The sequence below is a fragment of the Rana temporaria genome, chromosome 1, assembly GCF_905171775.1.
Source record: "Rana temporaria chromosome 1, aRanTem1.1, whole genome shotgun sequence".
Classification (NCBI taxonomy): Eukaryota; Metazoa; Chordata; class Amphibia; order Anura; family Ranidae; genus Rana; species Rana temporaria.
In genome coordinates this window covers 279976618-279999903 of record NC_053489.1, presented here as the reverse complement: position 1 = coordinate 279999903, position 23286 = coordinate 279976618, and the positions used below count along the sequence as shown (strand labels likewise).

Genomic DNA, 23286 nt, shown 5'->3' with positions numbered 1-23286 from the left:
GTTGTATTTACATATATTCCTCAATAGCCACAAAGGATATAAATCAACTTTGAGTGCACCAAATGCCTCTGCAAACCCATGTATTACCTTTTAGAAGTAGTGTTGAACTTAACCCCAATACCACACATAGCCTGTGCAGAACTGTGGGAGGTACGTAAGCTGTCAAATGAGAAGAAGCTGGCTACTCTGTATTATCCAAATATGTAAATACATCAGTGTTTTACAACCTATTTTAGTACAGGCAAACTTTATAATTGAACACAATCATGGGGCGCACCAGGACTCATTCATACCAGGAGATGTGTCCAAGCGCGAGCACGTGCCCGCTTGTTTTGTTTTTTGTTTTTTAAATTGGCTGCTCGCAGACATACGCGCATTTGCTAAATGTGTGGAGGTGCTATTAAGAGTTAAAATGCATTTTTGTGCAGTGCTGGAAAATGTGCAGTTTCCATTGCATTTTATCACACTGCACCTGGTATGTGGTAAGGCAGAGTTAAACAGTCTGTAAGATGTTAACCCCTCAAATCCCCCCTACCACAAAAACCCCACTCCTGGCATAACCCCTCCTAAATCCCCCCTCTTAGAACAAATCCCCCAAGCACAAATCTCCCCCCTCCTAGCATAAAACTTCCCATCCCACCACATCCCTCCCATCACTACAGGAGTAGTGACAGCTGCAGAGAGGAGGAGAGAAACCCAGGAGGAGGTGTGTGCTGTGACCCCCCCCCCCCAGCTTCTATCCCTTCTGTCTGTATACAGGAGGTGACACAGAACTCCCAGATTGGACTTTACAGAATTAGATTACCGCACCCACCCACAATCAAGCCCTGTACAGTCCAACCTGAGAACATTCTAAGTTAACTTCTTTGTGCAGAGAGGAGGGATAAAACACAGCCCAGCTCTCTCCTCCTTTCTGCTCCGGCCAGTACTTCTGTTGGAAAACCCAGAAAGCTGTGTGAGCTGCTTGACCTACCCTCAGCAACTGATGACATCCTCGATTCCTAGAACATAGGTGGGCGGCACACTCTGGGTTGCTGATAGAAGTAGTGACAGGAGCAAAGAGAAGGAGAGAGCCAGGAGGAGGAGTGGGCTGTACTCTCTCTATCTCTCTCTTTCTCTCTCTCTCTTTTCTCTCTGTACACAGGAGATAACAGAGGAATGTTTTCAGATCAGACTGTACAGGGTTTTATGTCATTTTGCCACACCCCTGGGGACTCTTTGCAGCAACCCGTTTAAAAAAAAACATTAGCAAAGAGTATTATGTTTACTCTTTAAACTTTAAGTGAAATATTTCAAGTCAGTTTTGTCAGGAATTCATTTCATAGCATAGTCTGCCAAGATTTAAATGTATAACTATGTACATATATTAATTCATAAGCTCAGTATGAAAAAAAACTATTCAACTATTCCAGAGACAGTTTTATCCACCAATGCGTATAATAACATTATAAAGGAACAGTAGAAAGGTCAGATGACATTGTCTATTGTTTCCAGCACATTTTTAGTTCCTGTCCGCTCATTAAGCCAATTCTTTTGCTCTTGATCCCTCTTTTTCCAACGTGCCCTTTTTTTTGCTCTAAATGTCATGGCTCGTTGGACAGGCACAGTGCTGGAGGCGTCTCTGGGCAAGGGTTGCTCTCTAACAATGAACTGTGTATTGACTAAAGGACATTGTTATCTCAAAGCCATTGAGAGACCACTGTGAAACAAGCTGGTGGTCTTTGTCCTCTAATAAGTATGCAGAAGTTCATCCCACTTCATCACCATCACAGATATACAGTCTATTCAAGAGCATGACAGTAGTTACAGAGGTACTCAGTCTGCTTTCAGATGTCTTTTTAGAGGACGCTAAAGTTTGATTGAAGATGTGTTACACTTACAATACATAGATCACAAAGTCTCAGTTCTCGTCAAATCTGTGATACAAAGAGTGAAATGTAATTGTAGCGTTCACATTATTTAAGTGTCTTTTACTATTGTGTATTTTTCTTTACATAAGTATGTGGGGTATCCAATCATGTGAAAAGCAAATTCCTGTTTATTTTTTGCATCGGCACATAATTGGACAACTGAAGTTAAATTCATATAATTTATTGCATGAAGACTCCCATAGCTTTACAGGGCCTATATAGAAATCCAATTTAATTAAATAGAAATATAGAAACATACAAAAGTGACGGCAGAAAAAGATTGAGTAGTCCATCGAGTCTGGCCATTTTGTTTTTTGTTTTGTTTTGTTTTTTGGTGAACTTTGTTGTCTGACTATAGATCTATGTTTATCCCAAGCATGTTTGAAGCCATTTACTGTTGACTGTCTCACTACCCAACTGCTCTTGCAGAGTGCACAGTCAATTTGCCTTTAGTAAATCAACCCCTATGTCTTTTAATTTTGCAAAGTTGAGTAGCAGTACTAGGAAGCAATAGTTTCAGGCGTCTCTCAAGAATGGGTAGGATCACCTAAAACTGTTGCTCTTAGCTATGGTTCACTTACAAGGGCAGCGCAGCCAAGGCAGCCATCAGAAATGTTGGGTCCCCCTACATGGCATTAGGTATAACCCCCTCCCCCCCTCGGGCCTGCCTACAAAAATTCCTCCAGGTCCGCCCACTGGTTGTCCCACCAAATCCACCCACTGGCCATCCCACCAAGTCCTTCAGTGCACCCACTTTTATTTTAATACTCTCACAACCTAATATATCCTCCATCCCATGTCCTCTCCCTTATCAATCCCATGTGCTCCCCTTCCAGTCCCATCTCCCCATCCCATGTCCTCCTCCTACATCCCATGTCCTCTTTCTTCTCCAGTTCCATCTCCTCCAGTCCATGTCCTCTTGCTCCTCCAGTCCCATCTCCTCCATCCTTCTTCTGCGGTCCCATTTTCGACCATCCCATGTCCTCCTCCTCCAGTTCCATCTCCTCCATCCCATGTCCTCTTCCTTTTCCATTCCCATCTCCTCCATCTCATGTCCTCTTCCTTCTCCATTCCCATTTTCTCCATCTCAGGTCCTCATGCTCCTTCAGTCCCATCTCCCCCATCCCAAATCCTCCTCATCCTGCAGTCCCATCTTCACCATCCCATGTCCTTCTCCTCCTCTATCCTATGTCCTCCTCCTCCTCCATTCTATGTCCTCCTACTCCAAACCATGTCATCCTTCTCCAGTCTCATCTCCCCTCTATGTCTGTCCTCTCTCACAGTGTCCTCCCTCTGTAGTCCTTCTATGCTTTCTGTGTCCTCAGTACATTCCAGATTCAGTCCAGTGTAATGCCTCCAGTAAGTAGAGGAGAGGAGTGTAGAGGGTATGACAGTGGCAGAATGGGGAAGGATTTATTTTAATGGCAGCCTGTGGGGTGACCAGGGAGTGATGTTGGGCAGATAAGGGTCCGAGTGATGTCCGTCAGCTGGATGTATGAAGTGGTCTGCAGGTGATGCAATCTGGGGGGAGTAGGGGGCTGAGAAGTGGTCAGATAGTGATGTGTATAACTAATAACTAATGCTCCTCTACTAATATGTACAAAAACACATAATACAAAATTGGTACTCAAAGAAAACATCCTCCTGTAATAAGATGTAAGTACATGTCCACATAATCCAGCACCTAGCACTCTGTATGTCCAGATGATGTTAAATTATTTGATGACCAATTATTTAACCCTGTGTTATCCAAGCTCTGAGTCTGCACCATCAGAAGTGTAAACCTACCACATAAACACAGGGTTACATGAGTGCTCATAAAATACCTTCACATTATGTGGACAGAGTGGTTGCGGGATGTTTATATAGATAGAAAAAACTCAGCTCACCTCCTCCCTGTAGTGTGAGCAGCCGTCCCGGCCAGCAGTAGCTACAGTGTGCCCCCCCCCCTCATCACACCGCACTGGTGATCAGAGGAGGGGGATTGAGTCAGAGATCTCACAGTGCAGGAGATGGGGAGGGGGGAAGAAAGGAGCTTTGGACATTCTAAATACATATACCCCAGCGCAGTGTATGTATTTAGAAGCAATGACACTGCTGCTGTCCCCAAAGTGGCAAGTATATCCCTCCCCCTTCCACTTACCCTGGGCCTTTAGTCTGCCCCTGGTCAGAATGGAGGCGGAGCCTAGGCTCCATTGGCTAAGTGTGCTGTTGTGATAAGCAGCCAACACCTGTCACAGAGTGCTTTATTCCACAGAGGATATGTGGGGAAGGTGGGGAAGGTGCGCAGAGAAGCAATCCCCCCTCAGGCCCCTAGGGACACCTGGGACCCATACATGTGTATGGACTGTACCACCCTGATTACAACCCTGAGAGCAGCAGAAGTAGCTCCCTATCATACACAGCTGTCTTTCACTAAAAGGGATAAGAAATAAGTTATCTGACTACATGTATTTCAGTTCTGTGTGTAAAGTTTACCTTGATCTATTCATCTCTGTATATAGCAGTTCTATTTCAGCATGTGGTAAGTGGAAAGAAAAATCGAGAGAGGTGGAAAGCCAAGAGGTCCATCTACTGGCCAGAGCAAAAACTAGATACTACTCATATTATCGAAACTTATATTAACCTGACAAAAAAAGAAAACATTTTCTGTCTTGACCCTAATAAGGAAAACATGCACAATCGCACTATACATTCCCTTACATTAATTGTGGCACCACTGAGAAGCTCATTAATAAGTATAAAACATTGCCCTTGATTAGCTGGGATTTACTACCACTCAGATTCAATCAGAGAGCATAAACCAAGTGCAAGACTCCTTGTTTTAGCTTCCAGACACGTGCCTTTACAGAGAGGTGCCAGTCAATGTGATCAAAGCTGGTCACTAACCACAGAATCCCTGGGTCCGGGTTTCCCAGCTGCAATGAGAACAAAACAAACAAACAGACTTTATCTACAAGGCATTTTTTTTCCTTGTTAATGTACGTGGCTATATAGAGCTTGGCTTTTTAGAAATGCTTCAAGAGTCTGCTAGGAATACGGGATCAACCACAAAAAAACAGTAGCTAGCAGGAGCTAGGAAGAATCAATTTCACAGTCTTTCCGTTATATTAAACACACTTTGTTTCTTGTTTTTATTTTACAAGAGTTGTCTGGGTAATAGGAGAGGGTGTACACTAGACTGTTTGCTTAGTTTCCTAAAGTCTATGTATAATTCAACAGGAACACATTTTTGTATGTAAGAGAATTTGATGTCCAAGTTGCTAATTAGATATGAGTTTTAACTCTGGCTATCCATACTGAGTTTTGCTTTTAAGTAAACATTTTTAAAAAGCTGAGCATAGATTAAATAAGAATCCCGTTTAGCACTCTTTGCATCTCAGTTGAGTCTACATTCTGAAATGACATACAATACATCTGTTTATGTCAAAAACAAGACCCCCACAATTCTAACACACATACTGTATCTCACAAAAGTGAGTACACCCCTCACATTTTTGTAAATATTTTATTATATATTTTCATGTGACAACACTGAAGAAATTACACTTTGCTACAATGTAAAGTAGTGAGTGTACAGCTTGTATAACAGTGTAAATTTTCTGTACCCTCAAAATAACTCAACACACAGCCATTAATGTCTAAACTGCTAGCAACAAAAGTGAGAACAAAGTGAAAATGTCCAAATTGGGCCCAAAGTGTGGCCACCATTATTTTCCAGCACTGCCTTAACCCTCTTAGGCATGGAGTTCACCAGATCTTCACAGGTTGCCATTGGAGTCCTCATCCACTCCTCCACGACGACATCATGGAGCTGGTGGATGGTAGAGACCTTGCGCTCCTCCACCTTCCATTTGAGGATGCTCCACAGATGCTCAATAGGGTTTATATCTGGAGACATACTTGGCCAGTCCATCACCTTTACCCTCAGTTTCTTTAGCAAGGAAGTGGTCATCTTGGAGGTGTGTTTGGGGTCATTATCATGTTGGAATATTGCCCTGTGGCCCAGTCTCCAAAAGGGGGGATCATACTCTGCTTCAGTATGTCTCAGTACATGTTTCTCATTCATGGTTCCCTCAATGAACTGTAGCTCCCCAGCGCCGGCAGCACTCATGCAGCCCCAGACCATGACACTCCCACCACCGTGCTTGACTGAAGGCAAGACACACTTGTCATTGTACTCCTCACCTGATTGCCGCCACACACACTTGACACCATCTAAACCAAACAAGTTTATCTTGGTCTCATCAGACCGCAGGACATGTTTAGATTAATCCATGTCCTTAGTCTGCTTATCTTCAGCAAACTGTTTGCTGGATTTATTGTGCAACATCTCTAGGATGAAAGCCATGCAGATCAATTTTATGCAGTGTGTGGCGTATGGTCTGAGCACTGACAGGCTGACCGCCCACCCCTTCAACCTCTGCAGCAATGCTAGCATTTATTTTCCTCTGGATATGACACTGAGCACGTGCACTCAACTTCCTTGGTCGACCATGGTGAGGTCTATTCTGAGTGGAACCTGTCCTGTTAAACTGCTGTATGGTCTTGGCCACCGTGCTGCAGCTCAGTTTCAGGGTATTGGCAATATTTTTATAGCCTAGGCCATCTTTATATAGAGCAACAATTCCTTTTTCCAGATTCTCAGAGAGTTCTTTGTTATGGAATGCCATGTTGAACTTCCAGTGACCAGAATGAGAGAGTGAGAGAGATAACACCAAATTTAACACACCTGTGACCTTGTAACACTAATGAGTCACATGAAACCGTTGAGGGAAAATTTTCACTTAGGGGTGTACTCACTTTTGTCGCCAGCGGTTTAGACATTAATGGCTGTGTGTTGAGTTATTTTGAGGAGATTGTTATACATGCTGTATACTCACTACTTTACGTTGTAGCAAATTGTAATTACTTCAGTGTTATGTATAATGTAGATATTTGCCAGCACAACGACGTGAATAGCGTCCAAACGGATGATTTATTGCATGATCACAACACAAGGAGAGTGCATAACGAAGGGGACCTGCATGACTCCGAAACGTTGCACTCTCCTTGTGTTGTGATCATGCAATAAATCATCCGTTTGGACGCTATTCATGTCGTTTCCATGGTGTGCTGGCAAATATCTTCATTGTGACTTGAACCAGGTTCTAGCTTACACGTCGAAGACCACTTCTGGTCAGGCTTCTCCAGACAGTAGATGGGTGTACCTGGGTCTGCCAGTTCTGTGCTGATGGCATTGCTGGTGTCTTTCATCTACTGTATTAAAGGGGTTGTAAAGGTAAATATTTTTTTCTCTAAATAGCTTCCTTTACCTTAGTGCAGTCCTCCTTCACTCACCTCATCCTTCGATTTTGCTTTTAAATGTCCTTATTTCTTCTGAGAAATCCTCACTTCCTGTTCTTCTGTCTGTAACTACACACAGTAATTCAAGGCTTTCTTCCTGGTGTAGAGAAAGCCTCTTGAGGAGGGAGGGGGCGAGCCGGAGGGTCAGGATGCCCACTAACACACAGCTCCTTTCTCTATCTGCAAAGTAGAAAGTGTCCTGACTTGCCTGCTCACCCCCTCAAGAGGCTTTCTCCACACCAGGAAGAAAGTGTTGCATTACTGTGTGTAGTTACAGACACAAGAACAGGAAGTGAGGATTTCTCAGAAGAAATAAGGACATTTAAAAGCAAAATCGAAGGATGAGGTAAGTGAAGGAGGACTGCACTAAGGTAAAGGAAGCTATTTAGGGATTTTTTTTTTTACCTTTACAACCCCTTTAATTTGAGAGCTCATCCAGGAATGTGTGCAATGGGAATATGAAGTATAGTATTTCTTCAGTGTTGTCACATGAAAAGATATAATAAAAAATTTCCAAACATGTGAGTGGTGTACTCACTTTTGAGATACTGTATAATACACTTATAGAGGATCGGAAAAAAAAAAGAACATGCACTATTCACCTTTTTTATTATGGCATAGCTATGCAGGTCCAGACTGGTATAGGCTTTATTTAAACAATAAAGTTTTCCTTTATGTATTTTGTGCTTTACATGACCATCAAGATGATGTAATATTGGAGGAAGGCACAGGCTCAGCACTGTTCTTCCTGATTACTTATAATCTCATGGCAAGAAAACGAAAGCCATCAGTGTTCTGGGTATCAGATTTAGGAGTCAAGTTAATTTGCATATTAGCAGCTATCCCAATGATTATAAATGTGATCATAAAATTAGTAAAATGTTCAAATCTTGATATCCAAGGGTCCCCATGTGTGAAAGGACATAATCATAACAAGAATTCAGATCCACCACATGATTCTCCACCAGGAATCGGATGGCCTCTTCCAAAACATAAGGACTCTATTACGGAGTCACATGAGCCCAAATTGACCACCAGGTCCAGCTGTATTATACCTCAGAGGCTCACAGGTGTTCCAGGTACATCTCAGACAAACATGTTGGAATAAGGTGTCACCGTTGTTGTTTATACAATGACACCTTAACTTGTTCCCCAAGCCAATTAGTTATCACTTTTTCCTTATGGCAAGGTGTTCTATCATGCTGAAAAGCCTTTGTTTGTCCCCAGACTGTACTTGGATGGTTGGGAGAAGTTGCTTTTAGAGGAATTTTTTTTTCCATTCTTTATTCATGGCTGTGTTCATAGGAAAAATTGTGAGTGAGCCCACTCGCTTGGCTGAGAAGCAACCCCACACATGAATGGTCTCATGATGCTTTAAGCCCCAAACACGACCGGTTTTCCCAGCAGGAAAACTGCCAGGAGAGCTTTTGGCTGGGAATCCTGGCCATGTGTATGCTCCCTAGCAGTTTTCCCGACAGGAAAACTGCCGGAAAAATATAGAGAACAGCCCTGTACACATGGCCAGGAATCCCGTCTGTTGGAAAACCGTCAGTTTTCCCGATGGGATTCCTGCCAAGCTTGCCTTGAAAAGCCATGTATACACACGGCCACACAAAAGACCCGCCATTCTTTTGAATGGCAAGAACGCGGTGATGTCAAAGACTTTGACGAGCTGGCTAAATTAAGTTTTATGCTACCGCGCATGTGTCGAATTGTTATCGAGCATGCACGGTTTATTTCCCCTTCAGGTAAGCATACAGACTAGCTAGCAGAGCAGGTTCTCTATTTTTTTATGTCATTTTTCCTGTCAGGAAAACTGCTAGGGAGCATACAACTCATTTTTCCTGTCAGGAAAACTGCTAGGGAGCATACAACTCTGCCGGGATTCCCAGCCAAAAGCTCTCCTGGCAGTTTTCCTGCCGGGAAAACTGGTCGTGTGTACGAGGCTAACCTGCTCTCTATTTTCCCGGTGGGATTCCCGGCAGAGTGTTTCCTGCCAAGAAAACCAGTCCTCTGTATGCTTACCTCAAGGGGAAATAAACCGTGCATGCTCGATAACAATTCGACGCATGCGTGGTAGCATAGAACGTAATTTAGCCAGCTCGTCGTAGTCTTTGACGTCACCGCGTTGTTGCCATTCAAAAGAACGGCGGCTCTTTTGTGTGGTCGTGTGTAAACATGGCTTATCAAGGCAAGCTTGCCAGGAAACCCATCGGGAAAACTGACGGTTTTCAAACAGATGGGATTCTTGGCTGTGTGTACAGGGCTTATTTTCTTCTCTGGGCAAGGTTTTTTCCAGATGCCCCAAATAATCGGAATTGGGATTCATCAGAAAAATAGAAAAATTTGAACCCCAATTATTCTCTGGAATGAAACCATAGAAAAATGTTTGTTTAGACCAGATTCTCATTTTTTGTTTGAGAGGTATTCAAGTGTAAGTATAAGTGTAGTATTAATGCTTTTACCATTTTTCTTTTAATTTGGAGTACTGTTTGCATCATAGTTCTTCATAGGGTAGATAGAGCTTAGTAAAGCTTGTACAATTCCCCCAGTTCACACCGGTTCGATGTGTCATGCATTTTGACAGGTCCAAATCACATGACAAATCACACCCTATTGTGGGCAGTGGAACTGTTAAAATCTGTGTCTCTCTGACTTTGCAGTGCTGCACCAATTAAAAAAAAGGTTCCTGCACACTTTTTTGCGATTTTAGGTGAATCTTGCATAGACATCTGTGCACGAAGTTACACAAATATCAGCCAAGTGGTGCGTGACTGACCTGCAGCTTTGAAATTGTGCGCACAATTTCAAAGTTAGATTCAGTGTGAACGGGGCCTAATAAATTACAGTAAGTGCAGAGAAATAAATAGTTAAAGTGGAACCTAAACTACGAACCTTGCTAGAAGATATAAATTAGGATCAAATCTTAGGATTAAAGAACACGGAGGAGAGATGGGTTTGCTTTAAGAGCATATTAAATAAGGGCATTAGCCAGTGCATCCCATTGGGAAATAAATTTTAAAGAGCAAACAAAAGTCCTGGATGGCTTAACTCTAATGTAAAAATGCATATAAAAGCAATGGAGAAGGCCTTCAAAAAATACAAGGCTGAGGGATCATCATCAGCATTCAGACTTTACAAAGAATGCAACAAGATATGTAAGGGTGCAATTAGGGCGGCTAAGATAGGAAACAAAAGACACATAGTGGAGGAGAGAAAAACAAATCCCAAGAAAACCCGGGGAATCAATCACCCTGTCCCTGAGGACCCTCCATTGGCTAGTTGAAAAGGATCGGGTTACATTCAAGACCCTCTGCCTCACTCACAAATGCACACAAGGAAATGCTCCTCAATATCTAGGCGAGAAAATAAAACACTACATCCCCAAGACCCACTACAAATCTAAAGGAGAACGAAGATTTGCATTCCAAGGACCCGGCTGTGGAACGCTCTACCCACGGACAACTGCATGGAAGAAAACCATCGGGCCTTCAGAAAAAAACTTAAGACCCACCTCTTCTGAAGACACAGGATGGCACTGGATGCAAAAAGCGCCTTGAGGCCATTTCGTTTTCATTTGTAGCGCTATACAAGTTACTCACTCACTCACTCACTCACTCTTTAAGTATGTAAACATTAAAAAAGGGAGGACGGACCATATTGGCCCCATAAAGAATGAGGAAGGACATTTGGTTACAAAGGATGGGGAGATGGCAAAAGTATTGAATTTATCCCTCTCCTCAGTCTTCATGAGGGAATCAGGGGGCTTCAGTAACCAAAACTGCAGAGTTTGTCCTAATGACACATCACAGGAAGCACCCTCATGGCTAACAGAGGACAGAATTAGAAATAGACTTGGGAAACTTAACATTAACAAATCAGTTGGACCAGGTGGCTTGCACCCAAGGGTACTTAGGGAACTCAGTCAAGTAAGTGGAATTCCCTTTCACAGGCAGTGGTTTTAGTTTAAAAAAATTATTAGATAAGCACCTGAACGACCGCAACTTACAGGGATATACAATGTAATACTGACATATAATCACACACATAGGTTGGACTTGATGTACTTGTGTCTTTTTTCAACCTTGCCTACTATGTAACTATGTAACTACAGGCAGATCTCTTTTTTTATTTTGGATAGAGTTAGGGATGGTTATAACCCCTGTCAGTTTTTTTTTGCCAGAAAACAGGAAACAAGAGGAAATTCCTGCAAATTAAGGGAATCCATTGCCCCACCCCCAGGTCACCAAACTACTGATCCCTTCCATTACTGTTCTGGGGACAACCCAAACTTTGTGATTTTCTTTTTACTTTTCATGATAATGGTAAACAGGACAAATAGCGAGGATGAATCTTTTTAATGGGGGTGGAGGCAGTAATAAAAACCTAGCAGGTGATTTAAGCCCTCTTCACTGTCTAAAAGTAAAAAAAAAATCTATTTTAAAAGAGCTAGGGTTATTGGTTATTGGCACAAGTCCTATAATTCTCACTTTTCCCATAAGCTGTATAATTGAGCTTCTTCTAGCTTCCCTGGAATGAAACTCAACTAAAACAGAATGTTCATGCAATCAAAAGATCTTTGAACATGGGGATTTATGGATGTATAATAAGGCACTGCAAAGGGCAAATTGTGGCAATCCATAGTAACTAGACATCACTTTCAGAATAGAGCAGTGAAAGATAATTACCACAGATTTCTGCATTTTGCACATCGCCCTTTCAAATACGCTTTTTAATGGATTTATGCAAGATATTGTTTTGTAAAATTATTGCACATAGCAATGTATTCTAAAAGAAGATTTAGACTCCTGCTAACAAATAAAAGGTTACATTTTTTTACTGCATCCAAACAAAGTGTTGCATGAAAATATAAAGAACTGATTAATGTTGTCTGTTCACTTTACCATATGTATCTGGTGAACTTGCATTATGTTTTAATACACACAGCATCAAATTCATTTCTGGTTACATACATTTATTTTCAAATTTGACCCTATTCACATGTCTGATACTGCTACTGTACTTATGGATACCAGTTTGCCTCAATCAGACTCACAGGCATCACAGATTGTAAGCCTCAACAAGCAGGGCCCTCCGTTTCCTCCTGTATTGTATTGTAACTGTACGGCCCTCATGTTGTAAAGTGCTGCACAAACTGTTGGCGCTATATAAATCCTGTATAATAATAATCTTTGCATAGTATATATGACTAATATGTTAACAAATGTGTATATATATATATATATATATATATATATATATATATACAGGCAGTCCCCAGGTCAAAAATAAGATAAGGTTCTGTAGGTTTGTTCTTAAAGCGATATTAAAGCCTTGTTTTTTTTTTTTTTTTATAAATAACAAACATGTTATACTTACCTGCTCTGTGTAAAGCCCCATACACACTATCAGTTTTCCTGCTGGTTTTCTCTTCAGGTTTACCAAAACCATGTAGTACAAGGACCTGCCTGATTGGATTCAAATTGAAACGCTTAAGGTTTGACCTCATATTAGATGGTTTTGGTAAACCTGAAGAGAAAACCATCAGGAAAACTGATAGTGTGTATGGGGCTTAATAGTTTTGCACAGAGCAGCTCAGATTCTCCTCTTCTTGGGTCCCTTGCTGGCAGTCCTGGCTCCTGCTGGGTGCCCCCACAGCAAGCAGCTTACTGTGGGGGCACCCAAGCAGGTTCACCCCCGAGCCATGGCTCTGTGTGTCTCCTCCATCTCTTGTCTGGTTCACTGGCTTGTGATTGACAGCAGCAAGAGCCAATGGCTCCCAATGCTGCCAAAAGCCAATCAGGAATATGAGTCCCAGGAGAGGCAAGGCTCTCGTGGACATCACTGGATCGAGATGGGGCTTAGGTAAGTATTGGGGGGGCTGCTGCACATAGAAGGTGTTTCACCTTCATGCATTGAATGCATGAAGGTAAAAACCTTTGTGCCTTTACAACCACTTTAAGTTGAATTTGTATATATAGTGGAACTGGTAAATAGGTACATTTTTTAAGTGCAATTTCAGCCCAAAAAAATATTGTTACATTTTTTTGATAGCATAGAGAAAGGTTAACACCTCTGTAACAATGGTTTTGCTGTCTGTGCCCCTATTCAGAAGATTTCACCTCACTTTCTGTCCCTGTGACAATTGGCTTTTGTAAATGTTGGGGTGTTGTGGAAACAAGGATTGGTGATACATTTTCTGTGGGGACACCTTTTCCCCATGATAACTCTTATGCCGCGTACACACAATCGGAAATTCTGACAAGAAAACTGTGGATTTTTTATGACGGAATGTTGGCTCGAACTTGTGTTGCATACACAGGGTCACACAAATCTTATCGGAAATTCCGACCGTCAAGAGCGCAGTGACGTACAAGACGTACGACAAGCCAAGATCAATGAAGTTCAATAGGCGGTTCGGCTCTTCTGCTTGATTCTGAGCATGTGTGCGGATTTTCCGATAGGAACTTTTTCCGTCGGAAAAATAGAGAACCTGCTGGCGAAAATGTTGACAGCAAAAGTCCGATGGAGCATACACACGGTTGAAATTTCCGACCAAAAGCTCACATCGGACTTTCTTGTCGGAATTTTCGATCGTGTGTACGGGTGAATTTCCATTTCTTTGGGGTAGATTTCCTCTCACTTCCTGTTGTCTCCTTTTGTTTGAGTTAAATGTTTGTAACTCGAGGACTGCCTGCATATTTATATGGACATTTATTGTGAAACTACATATATATGCACACAGATATATATATATATATATATATATATATATATATATATATATATATATATATATATATATATATATATATATATATAATGTAGAATTGTAAGGCAATTCCATGCAGAGGATAGTGATGTCAGCCACTGAATAAAAGTACCAGCAAGTGGCTGAATGTCTCTAGAAGCATCTAGTACATCTCCTGATGTTGAACTATGCTGTGTTTGTATGACTCTTTATTAAAAACACCAGCATGTGTTCTGTCTCATGGTAAAAATATGTTTTTAATGGAAGATCCCTCAAGGTTTTTTTTTAGCAGCGAGATAAGTATTTGAAACGCAAAAGATGTTACGTAAAAATTGGTATTTATTTATTAGTTAAATGATATCTTAGAAAAATGATATTTTCCATAATTACATAGAAGTCGTAAAAAACAGTTCTGACCCTAACATTGACAACATACTCATTAAAAAATTGGAAAACTGCACATAACTCATGTAAAATATGGTAAAAATATGTTAGTTGCTATTTTCTAAATAAATGCCACCAGTTTCAAAATTGCATCTGTATAGTATCATGTGTTGTTATTTATTATTATTGTTCTTGTTGTAATTACTACATAATAATATAACTAATAACAGTGTTAATGTCAAATCTCATCATTAAGTGATATTATTATTAATAACTCTGTCTTTTCTTTCATAGATTCTTTGATGATGGAGAGTGTGTATTGATCTGTCCTTCTGGAAAATATGAGCTTAATAGACAGTGCCATTCCTGTCACCATACTTGTCACAGGTGCAATGACAGTGAGCCTGATGCATGTATATCCTGTGGCACCGGTAAGTCCTATAATTACAGTGGCAAGATTGTAAATGCTTTACTACCAAATAATCCTTAGTAGTGAAGGGATGGGGGAAATGCCTAAAGACAAATGTGTAAACTGCAGCATCATTTTTTTTGGGCTTAAGACAAATAACCTCTGTTTGTCCTCAGTAGAGGATTACAAGCTTTATAGGCAAAGCGAGCCTTGAAAGTAAGAAGGGTAAAAACTAAGTGAAGATGATTTAGCTGTTGACAGACATTACTAGCCATAGACCACATACAGTCAGGGCCGGATTCCAGGCAAGGCCACCGAGGCCAGGCCTCGGGGCGGCAGTGGGTGCAGGGGCGGCGCTGCAGCAACAGGGGGCAGAGATGGACTGGCCATCGGGAATATCGGGATTCTTCCCGGTGGGCCGGCCTTGGGGCAGCATAGGGAGTAAATCTGGGCCTGCATACAGTGCCTTCAAAAAGTATTCATATCCCTTGAAATTTTCCACATTTTGTCATGTTACCACCAAAAACATAAATGTATTTTATTGGGGTTTTATACAAAGTGTCACATAATTGTGAAGTGGAAGAAAAATCATAAATGGTTTTCATTCTTTTTTTTCAAATAAATATCTAAAACGTGTGGTGTGCATTTGTAATCAGCCCCCTTTACTCTGATACACCTAACTAAAGTCTAGTGGAACCAATTACCTTCCGAAGTCACCTATTAGTAAATAGAGTCCATCTGTGTGTAATTTAATCTCAGTATAAATACAGATGTTCTATGAAGCCCTCAGAGGTTTGTTGGAGAATCATAGTGAACAACCAGCATTATGGAGGCCAAGAAACACAACAAACAGGTCAGGGATGAAGTTATAGAGTAGTTTAAAGCAGGGTTAGGTTATAAAAAATATCCCAAGCTTTGAACATCTCATGAAGCTTTAATCCATCATCCCAAAATGGAAAGAGTGTATGGCACAACGGCAAACCTACCAAGACATGGCCATCCACCTAAACTGACAGGCTGGACAAGGAGAGCATTAAAGTGGATGTAAACCCGTTTGATGTCACAATGTACAGTATAAGATTGTACACGGCATAAGAATGGCCCAGTAAAAGTTCAGACCTAAATCCAATTGAGAATCTGTGGCAAGACTTGAAAATTGCTGTTCACAGACGCTCTCCATCCAATCTGACAGAGCCTGAGCTATTTTGTAAAGAAGAATGGTCAAAAATGTCACTCTCTAGATGTGCAAAGCTGGTAGAGACATCCCCAAAAATACTTGCAGCTGTAATTGCAGCGAAAGGCGGTTCTACAAAGTATTGACTCAGGGGGGCTGAATACAAATACACACCGCACCTTTCACATATTTATTTATTCCTTCAACTTCACAATTATGGGCCACTTTGTGTTGGTCTATCACATAAAATCCCAATAAAATACATTTACGTTTTTGGTTGTAAAATGACAAAATGTGGAAAATTTCAATGGGTATGAATACTTTTTCAAGGCACTGTATCAAATGACATTCAGAATGGAGGATTCAACAATACAGATACACCAGTGTGGCCGGATTTTCTTCTTAGTGGGGCAACCGTTGTGTAATGTATGAGCAGTGAAAACTGGGAACATATAAAGGAAGCTCAATATCAAACAACACATTGAATAATCTTTATAATAGATTCTCCAGACATTCATTAAAATGCCCAGCTTGGGAAAAGAAGGGCATCCTTTAGTACAAAGCAGGTAGGAGACTTGCCAAACCCTTGTGTGTATTTTTTTCATTATCATGCTTCCTTTATACTGACTAAAAAAAATGTTAGAATAAAAAGCTTTGGGTAAAAGATTTAGTGTAATGTAACACTTTAGATCGTTTTGTATCGCATTTATTATACATGTGCACACCTCCCAACATTTTGAGATGGGAATGAGGGACACCTACTAGCAAACGTATGTAGGCATAGGACACGCCCCCTGTCACTCCCCCTTAAAGAAGAATTAACCCAAAAAAAGTTACTAAGTTCACAAGGGCTTTTTTTATCACTACTATTCCTTTATATTGGCTTTTAAAATTGACAAAATGCAGCAATTTAGGATTTGGATAAAAGGTTTAGCGCTGGGAAACACTTTTTGAAAGATAAAAAGTGCATTTTATATATGACTATATAGATCAGACCAAAATGAGGAACAAATGAGGGGGACAGAGGGACATTGTTCCAAATCAGGGACAGTCCCTCGAAAACAGAGACCGTTGGGAGCTATGCATGTGTCAAACGAGACAACTAAGAAGGCAAGAGGGACAGAGAGCTTTAGTTCCAAAAAAGGAACCTTCGAATGAGGGACAGCTGAGAGGTTTGAATGTTCTCTGATCACTTGGTTAAACACCTTCAGGGATCTGCAATTAGCGAACCTCCAGCTGTTGCAAAACTACAAGTCCCATCATGCCTCTGCCTCTGGGTGTCATGCTTGTGGCTGTCAGAGTCTTGCTATGACTCATGGGACTTGTAGTTCTGCAACAGCTGGAGGTCCGCTAATTGCATATCCCTACTACACTATCAAATGATTTTTTGTGATATTTTGACATGTCTCCTGAAAACAACCATTAAAAAGTAGCTTGCAGACCCTGAGAAGGTAAATTTTTTACCTATGTTCACATAGAACAAGGATATGAAATTAGGATATTACAATTACCATCATGCCTCTGGGTATCATGCTTGTGGCTCAGTCTTGCTATACCTCATGGGACTTGTAGTTCTGCAACAGCTGGAGGGTCACTAATTGAATAGCCCTGACCATAGAAGATATTGTCATAGGCTTCTCATAGCGTTTAAAGTGCAGAACTATTCTTATCCACTTTTCCACCTGAGATCAGCAAGAACCTATTCATCAATTTCCATATTACAGGACACAAAAAATGGTGCCAAGCTGATGTAATTGGTTTTAACTCCTACGTGATCTGTGTATAGATCATATAGGGCCAGATCCACAAAGAACTTACGCTGGCGTATCTATTGATACGCCGCGTAAGTTCTACGATGCGCCGTCGTATCTTTGTTTTGTATCCACAAAACAAGATACGACTGAATGTGGGCTCGATCCGGCTGACGTACGTCTTAGTAGGCCGTCGGATCTTAGGTGCATATTTACGCTGGCCGCTAGGTGGCGCTTCCGTTGATTTCCGCTTAGAGTATGCAAATTAGCTAGATACGCAGATCCTCAAACGTACATCCGCCCGGCGCATTTTTTTACGTCATTTACGTAAGGCTTTTTTCGACGTAGCGTTAAACCTGTGTCTATGAGGCGTACGCAATGTTAAGTATGGACGTCGGGACAGCGTCGAATTTTCCATCGTTTGCGTAAAACGTTCGCGAATAGGGCTTTGCGTAAATTAAGTTCACGTCGAAAGCATTGACTATTTGCGACGTGATTTCGAGCATGCGCACTGGGATACCCCCACGGACGGCGCATGCGCCGTTCAAAAAAATGTAATTTACGTGGGATCAAGATGAATTAACATAAAACACGCCCACATCTTAGTCATTTGAATTGCGCGCCCTTACGCCGATACATTAACACTACGCCCCTGTAACTTACTTTATTTATGCGCCAGGCGTAGCGTGTCTAAGATACACTACGCCGCCGTAACTTTCTTTTTTTTTTTAATCCACAAAGAATTTGCGCCGTAAGTTACGGCGGCGTAGTGTATCTTTGGCGGCGTAAGGGCGTGGAATTCAAATGGATGTAATGGGGGGCGTGTTTTATGTAAATATGTCGTGACCCGACGTAAACTACATTTTTTTTTAACTGTGCATGCGCCGTCCGTGGGGGTATCCCAGTGCGCATGCTCGAAATTAACCCGGAACAAGCCAATGCTTCCGATGGTGACGTCATTCTACGCAAATCCCTATTCGCGATCGACTTACGCAAACAACGTAAACATTTCAAATTTCTACGCGGGAACGACGGCCATACTTAACATTGAGTACAACTCATAACAGCAGCTTTAACTATACGCCGGAAAAAGCCGAACGCAAACGACGTAAAAAAATGCGCAGGCCGGACAGACGTTCGTGGATCGCCGTAAATAGCTAATTTGCATACTCGACGCGGAATTCGACGGAAACGCCACCTAGCGGCCGCTGAAAAATTGCAGCTTAGATCCGACGGCGTACTAAGACGTACGCCTGTCGGATCTAGCCGAGATGCCGTCGTATCTTGTTTTGTGGATACAAAACAAGATACGACGCGCAAAATTTGAAATTACGCCGGTGTATCAAGAGATACGCCGGCGTAATACCTTTGTGGATCTGCCCCTAAGTTACGGCGGCGTAGTGTATCTGAGATACGCTACGCCTGCCTAAAGATAGGCAGATCTTTGTGGATCTGGCCCATTGAATTTATTTGGATTGTCCAGCAATACACCTCTCTATATAGAGTGCATTTAAATCAAGGCCTTTGGTACCTTTAATATAGTTTCCCAGGTTTTAGAGAAGATCTGATTTGCACTGCTACACCTTTAATAAAGGTTAGTTGTGCCTCTTCTTCTATATTTATAGAAAAGTGGTGGTGGCTGAAAATGTTCATTACATACATCTGTCAGTGTAAAAAATATAGATTTTCTTCCCTTTTTGCAGCTGTAGACTACATTCTTTCATTGTACAGTTTGCTCTCAGGAGCCCTGTGACTGGCTTTCCTTGGCTCAGGAGCCTTACAAGTCTGATGATAGATGTTCCCTTACTTTCATGGTGAAACTGTCAGCCCTAGAGCTGCCGTCTTTGTACTTATTACAGGTCCTTTTATTTAGAGACCAACAACAATTTTCACTTTAATGTTGCTCATTCTTCTAGACATTTAGACCTTAAAACTTTTCTTAATGGATAGAATTGTAGTGCAGCGTTTATACGGAGTCATACTAGAGCACAGTGTCATGCTATTGTATTTAATGAGTACAGCAGTGCTTTTGAAGGGCTGGTATTCTAAATGAGATGCTTCAATGCTGCCACCATCTGGAAAGTACTGTGCTGCCACACAAGTGGCTGTTCTGCTCTGCATGGTACATAAAACATTTCTGTCGCAAAAGGTTTTATGTTAATCAAATGCATTGGATTTCATTTTGGAAAAATGCATTTCAGAGTGCCTTGGAAATACAAGATCTAAGTTTTAGGTCCTACTAGAAAAAAAAAATCACATGAATGGTGTGTATTGATGGATTTTGTACAAATATACACTCACCAGCCTCTTTATTGGGTACACCTTGATAGTTCCGGGTTGGACTCCCTTTTGCCTTCAAAATTGCCTTAAAGTGTAAAGTGCCACAACAGTAAAATCAGTCTGTATATGCAGTAAAGCATGCCTGTTATACTCACTGTGGAACCTAAGGGGCTTATCCTCTGCATTGTGTAAAAAGGCTGTTAGATCCTGTATGCACAGATCCTCCTCTTGCACTGCCCCCAAAACATGTCCGGATAAAACAGATTTACTGGAGTCAGGCTGCACATGCTCAGTTTGATGTGTATTGCTAGAGAGTTTTTTTCTTGGGAGAGTACATTTGACCAGCACAGGGCCAATCAGAGGGTCAGGGGTCCTGCATCTTGATAGGACAGCCAGTGCAGTATGACAACTCCTCCTACAAGCTTTAACCAGACACTGATAAAAGTCACAAGACTGCAATATACTGAGAAAAGGTATTTAGCAGTTTATATTTACTAAAATTATTATATGTTCTGGGGGAGACCAGATATAGTGAATGCAGGGTCCTGGGTTTAGTAACACTTTAATTCTTCGGGGCATAGAATCAACATGGTGTTGGAAACATTCCTCAGAGATGTTGGTCAATATTGACATGATAGCATCACGCAGTTGCTGTAAATTTGTTGGCTGCACATCCATGATCCAATTTCCCAAAGGTGCTCTATTGAATTGGGATCTGTTGACTTTGGAGGCCATTGAAGTACAGTGACCTCATTGTTGTGAGGTTATTTGAGCTTTGTGACATGGTGAATTTTCCTGCTGGAAGGAGCCATCTGAAGATGGGTACACTGTAGTCATAAAGGGATGGAAATGGTCATCAGCAATACTCAAGTAAACCGCGGCATTTAAACAATGCTCAATTGGTACTAAGGGGCCCAAAGTGCGCCAAGAAAATATCCCCCAGACCATTATACCACCACCAGCCAGAACCATTGATCCATCTTTTTTTATGTTAAAGCCAAAATCGGACCCTACTATCTGAATGTCAAAGCTGAAATCAAGACTCATCAGACCAGGCAATGTTTTTCCAATATTCTATTGTCCAACTTAGGTGAACCTGTGCGAATTGTAGCCTCAGTTTCTTGTTCTTAGCTGACAGAACTGTCACTGTCAACCAGGCATTTTCTTCCACACAACTGCTGCTCGCTGGATATTTTCTCTTTTTTGGACCATTCTCTGTAAACCCTAGAGATGGTTGTGTGTGAAAATCCCAGTAGATCTGCAGTTTTTGAAATACTCAGACCAGCCCACCTGGCACCAACAATCACGTTCAAAGGCACTTTCTTCCCCATTCTGATGCTCGGTTGGAACTTCAGAAAGTTGTCTTCACCACATCTAGATGCCTTTAATGCATTGAGTTGCTGCCATGTGATTGGCTTATTAGCAATTTGTGTTACCAAGCAATTGAACATGTGTATTTAATGAAGTGGCTGGTGAGTGCATATGTATTGGGTGTGGGGGCTACATTTGACTTGTTTTTGCCTGGAACACAAACAGATCTCAATAGCACCTTCTGCGTCCAAAGACATGCAAAGTAGATCAAACGCAACTTCCCAGCAGTTACCCACATTTCAAAATTAGAAGTGATTTAAAAATTGCTGACTTGCATTTAAAGCTGATAAAAACAGATGTTATGCCGCATACACACAATCATTTTTCGGCATAAAAAAACATAGTTTTTCAGCATGTCCAAAAAACAACGTTTTTCCAACTTCATCATTAAAAACGACGTTGCCCACACACCATCGTTTTTAAAAAAATTATGAACAAAGCGCGGTGACGTACAACACGTACGACTGCACTCTAAAGGGGAAGTTCTATTCGCCTTTGGGCTGCTTTAGCTGATTCCGTGTTAGTAAAAGACGATTCGCGCTTTTTTTTGTCTGTTACATTGTGATGAATGTGCTTACTCCATTATGAATGGTAGTTTTACCTGAGCGCTCCCATCTCATAACTTGCTTCTGAGCAAAACGTCGTTTTAGCCCACACGCAATAATTTTTTACAACCCGAAAATCAACCTTATTTCAGAAGCCGAAAAACGATGTGAAGCCCACACACGGTCATTTTAAATGACGTTTTTAAAAACGTCGTTTTTTTTTTCATGACGAAAAACTATCGTGTGTACGCGGCATTAAACTTGGAGAAACAAGGTACCGTATTTATCGGCGTATACCGTGCACTTTTTTGCCCTGAAAATCAGGGCAAAATCATGGGTGCGCGATATACGCCGATACCCGCTTCCCCGCGCCGAGTTTGAATACTGCGCCAGCATATACCGAGCGCAGTACACGCGTGTATAGTCGGGCAGGCTCGGCTCCTCTCGCGCTCACGTCCTGGACGTACAGGACGTGAGCGCGAGAGGAGCCGAGCCTGCCCGACTATACACGAGTGTACTGCGCTCGGTATATGCCGGTGCAGTATTCAAACTCGGCGCGGGAAAGCGGGGAGGACGCCGCAGAAGGACGCTGGACCCGACGAAGAGGACACCCGAAGCCGCAGACGGACGCCGGACCCGCCGAGGCCGCCGATGGACGCCGTGCAAGACACCAAAACTGTAAGTACAAAAATCTTTTTTTCCACAGGAAAGCGGGTCCACTTTAGGGGTGCGCGCTATACGCCGGAGCGCGCAATACCCCGATAAAAATAATAGGCCAAAAGTTGTTGTTTCAAAAACCAAACAGTGGTAAAGGTTATAGTGATTTTGGTCTTTTGTATAAAGGCATGTGCTATGTAGCTGAGTATTCTTGTACAAGTAACATGTATTGATTTTTTTTTTTTCACCAAGATAAAAATGGAAGAATACGCTACCTCTACAATGGGGAATGCAAAGAAGTCTGCCCTCAGGGTTATTTCACCTTTGAGAACACCTGTGTGCAGTGTCCGGAAAACTGTGAATTTTGCAAGAGCCAAACCAAATGTGACAAATGTCTGGAAAAGTTCTTCCCTGTCAATGGAGCGTGCCAGGAGCTGGAATGTCCAGAAGGTACATCTCCGGGGTGGGAACCAAAGTGCATTATTACACTGTGTGAGCTAAGTGCATTATTACACTGTGTGAGCTACAGTAATTCCCATTGTTGTCTGAACAAAGCGTGAGAAACACGACCTGTAGCAAACATGAACAGCCTACTAATGAATATTTACTCCTGGTAGAACCATGCTGTATCTATACAGTCTTAAAAAAAAAAAAAATCTGTATGTTTGTGTGCCTATAAAAAAATGATATCTGCTATATAATTGTAAT

The 23286-nt window shown here is 41.7% G+C and overlaps 1 protein-coding gene across 1 annotated transcript in view; it reads left to right on the top strand.

The window, feature by feature from the left end:
- PCSK5 (proprotein convertase subtilisin/kexin type 5) overlaps window positions 1-23286 on the top strand; it is a 508063-nt gene that overhangs the window by 382418 nt on the left and 102359 nt on the right. The window contains exons 22-23 of the mRNA XM_040356083.1: window positions 14686-14822; window positions 22831-23028. Of these exons, the coding sequence (XP_040212017.1) occupies window positions 14686-14822; window positions 22831-23028 (335 nt within the window). The remainder of the gene's footprint in view (window positions 1-14685; window positions 14823-22830; window positions 23029-23286) is intronic.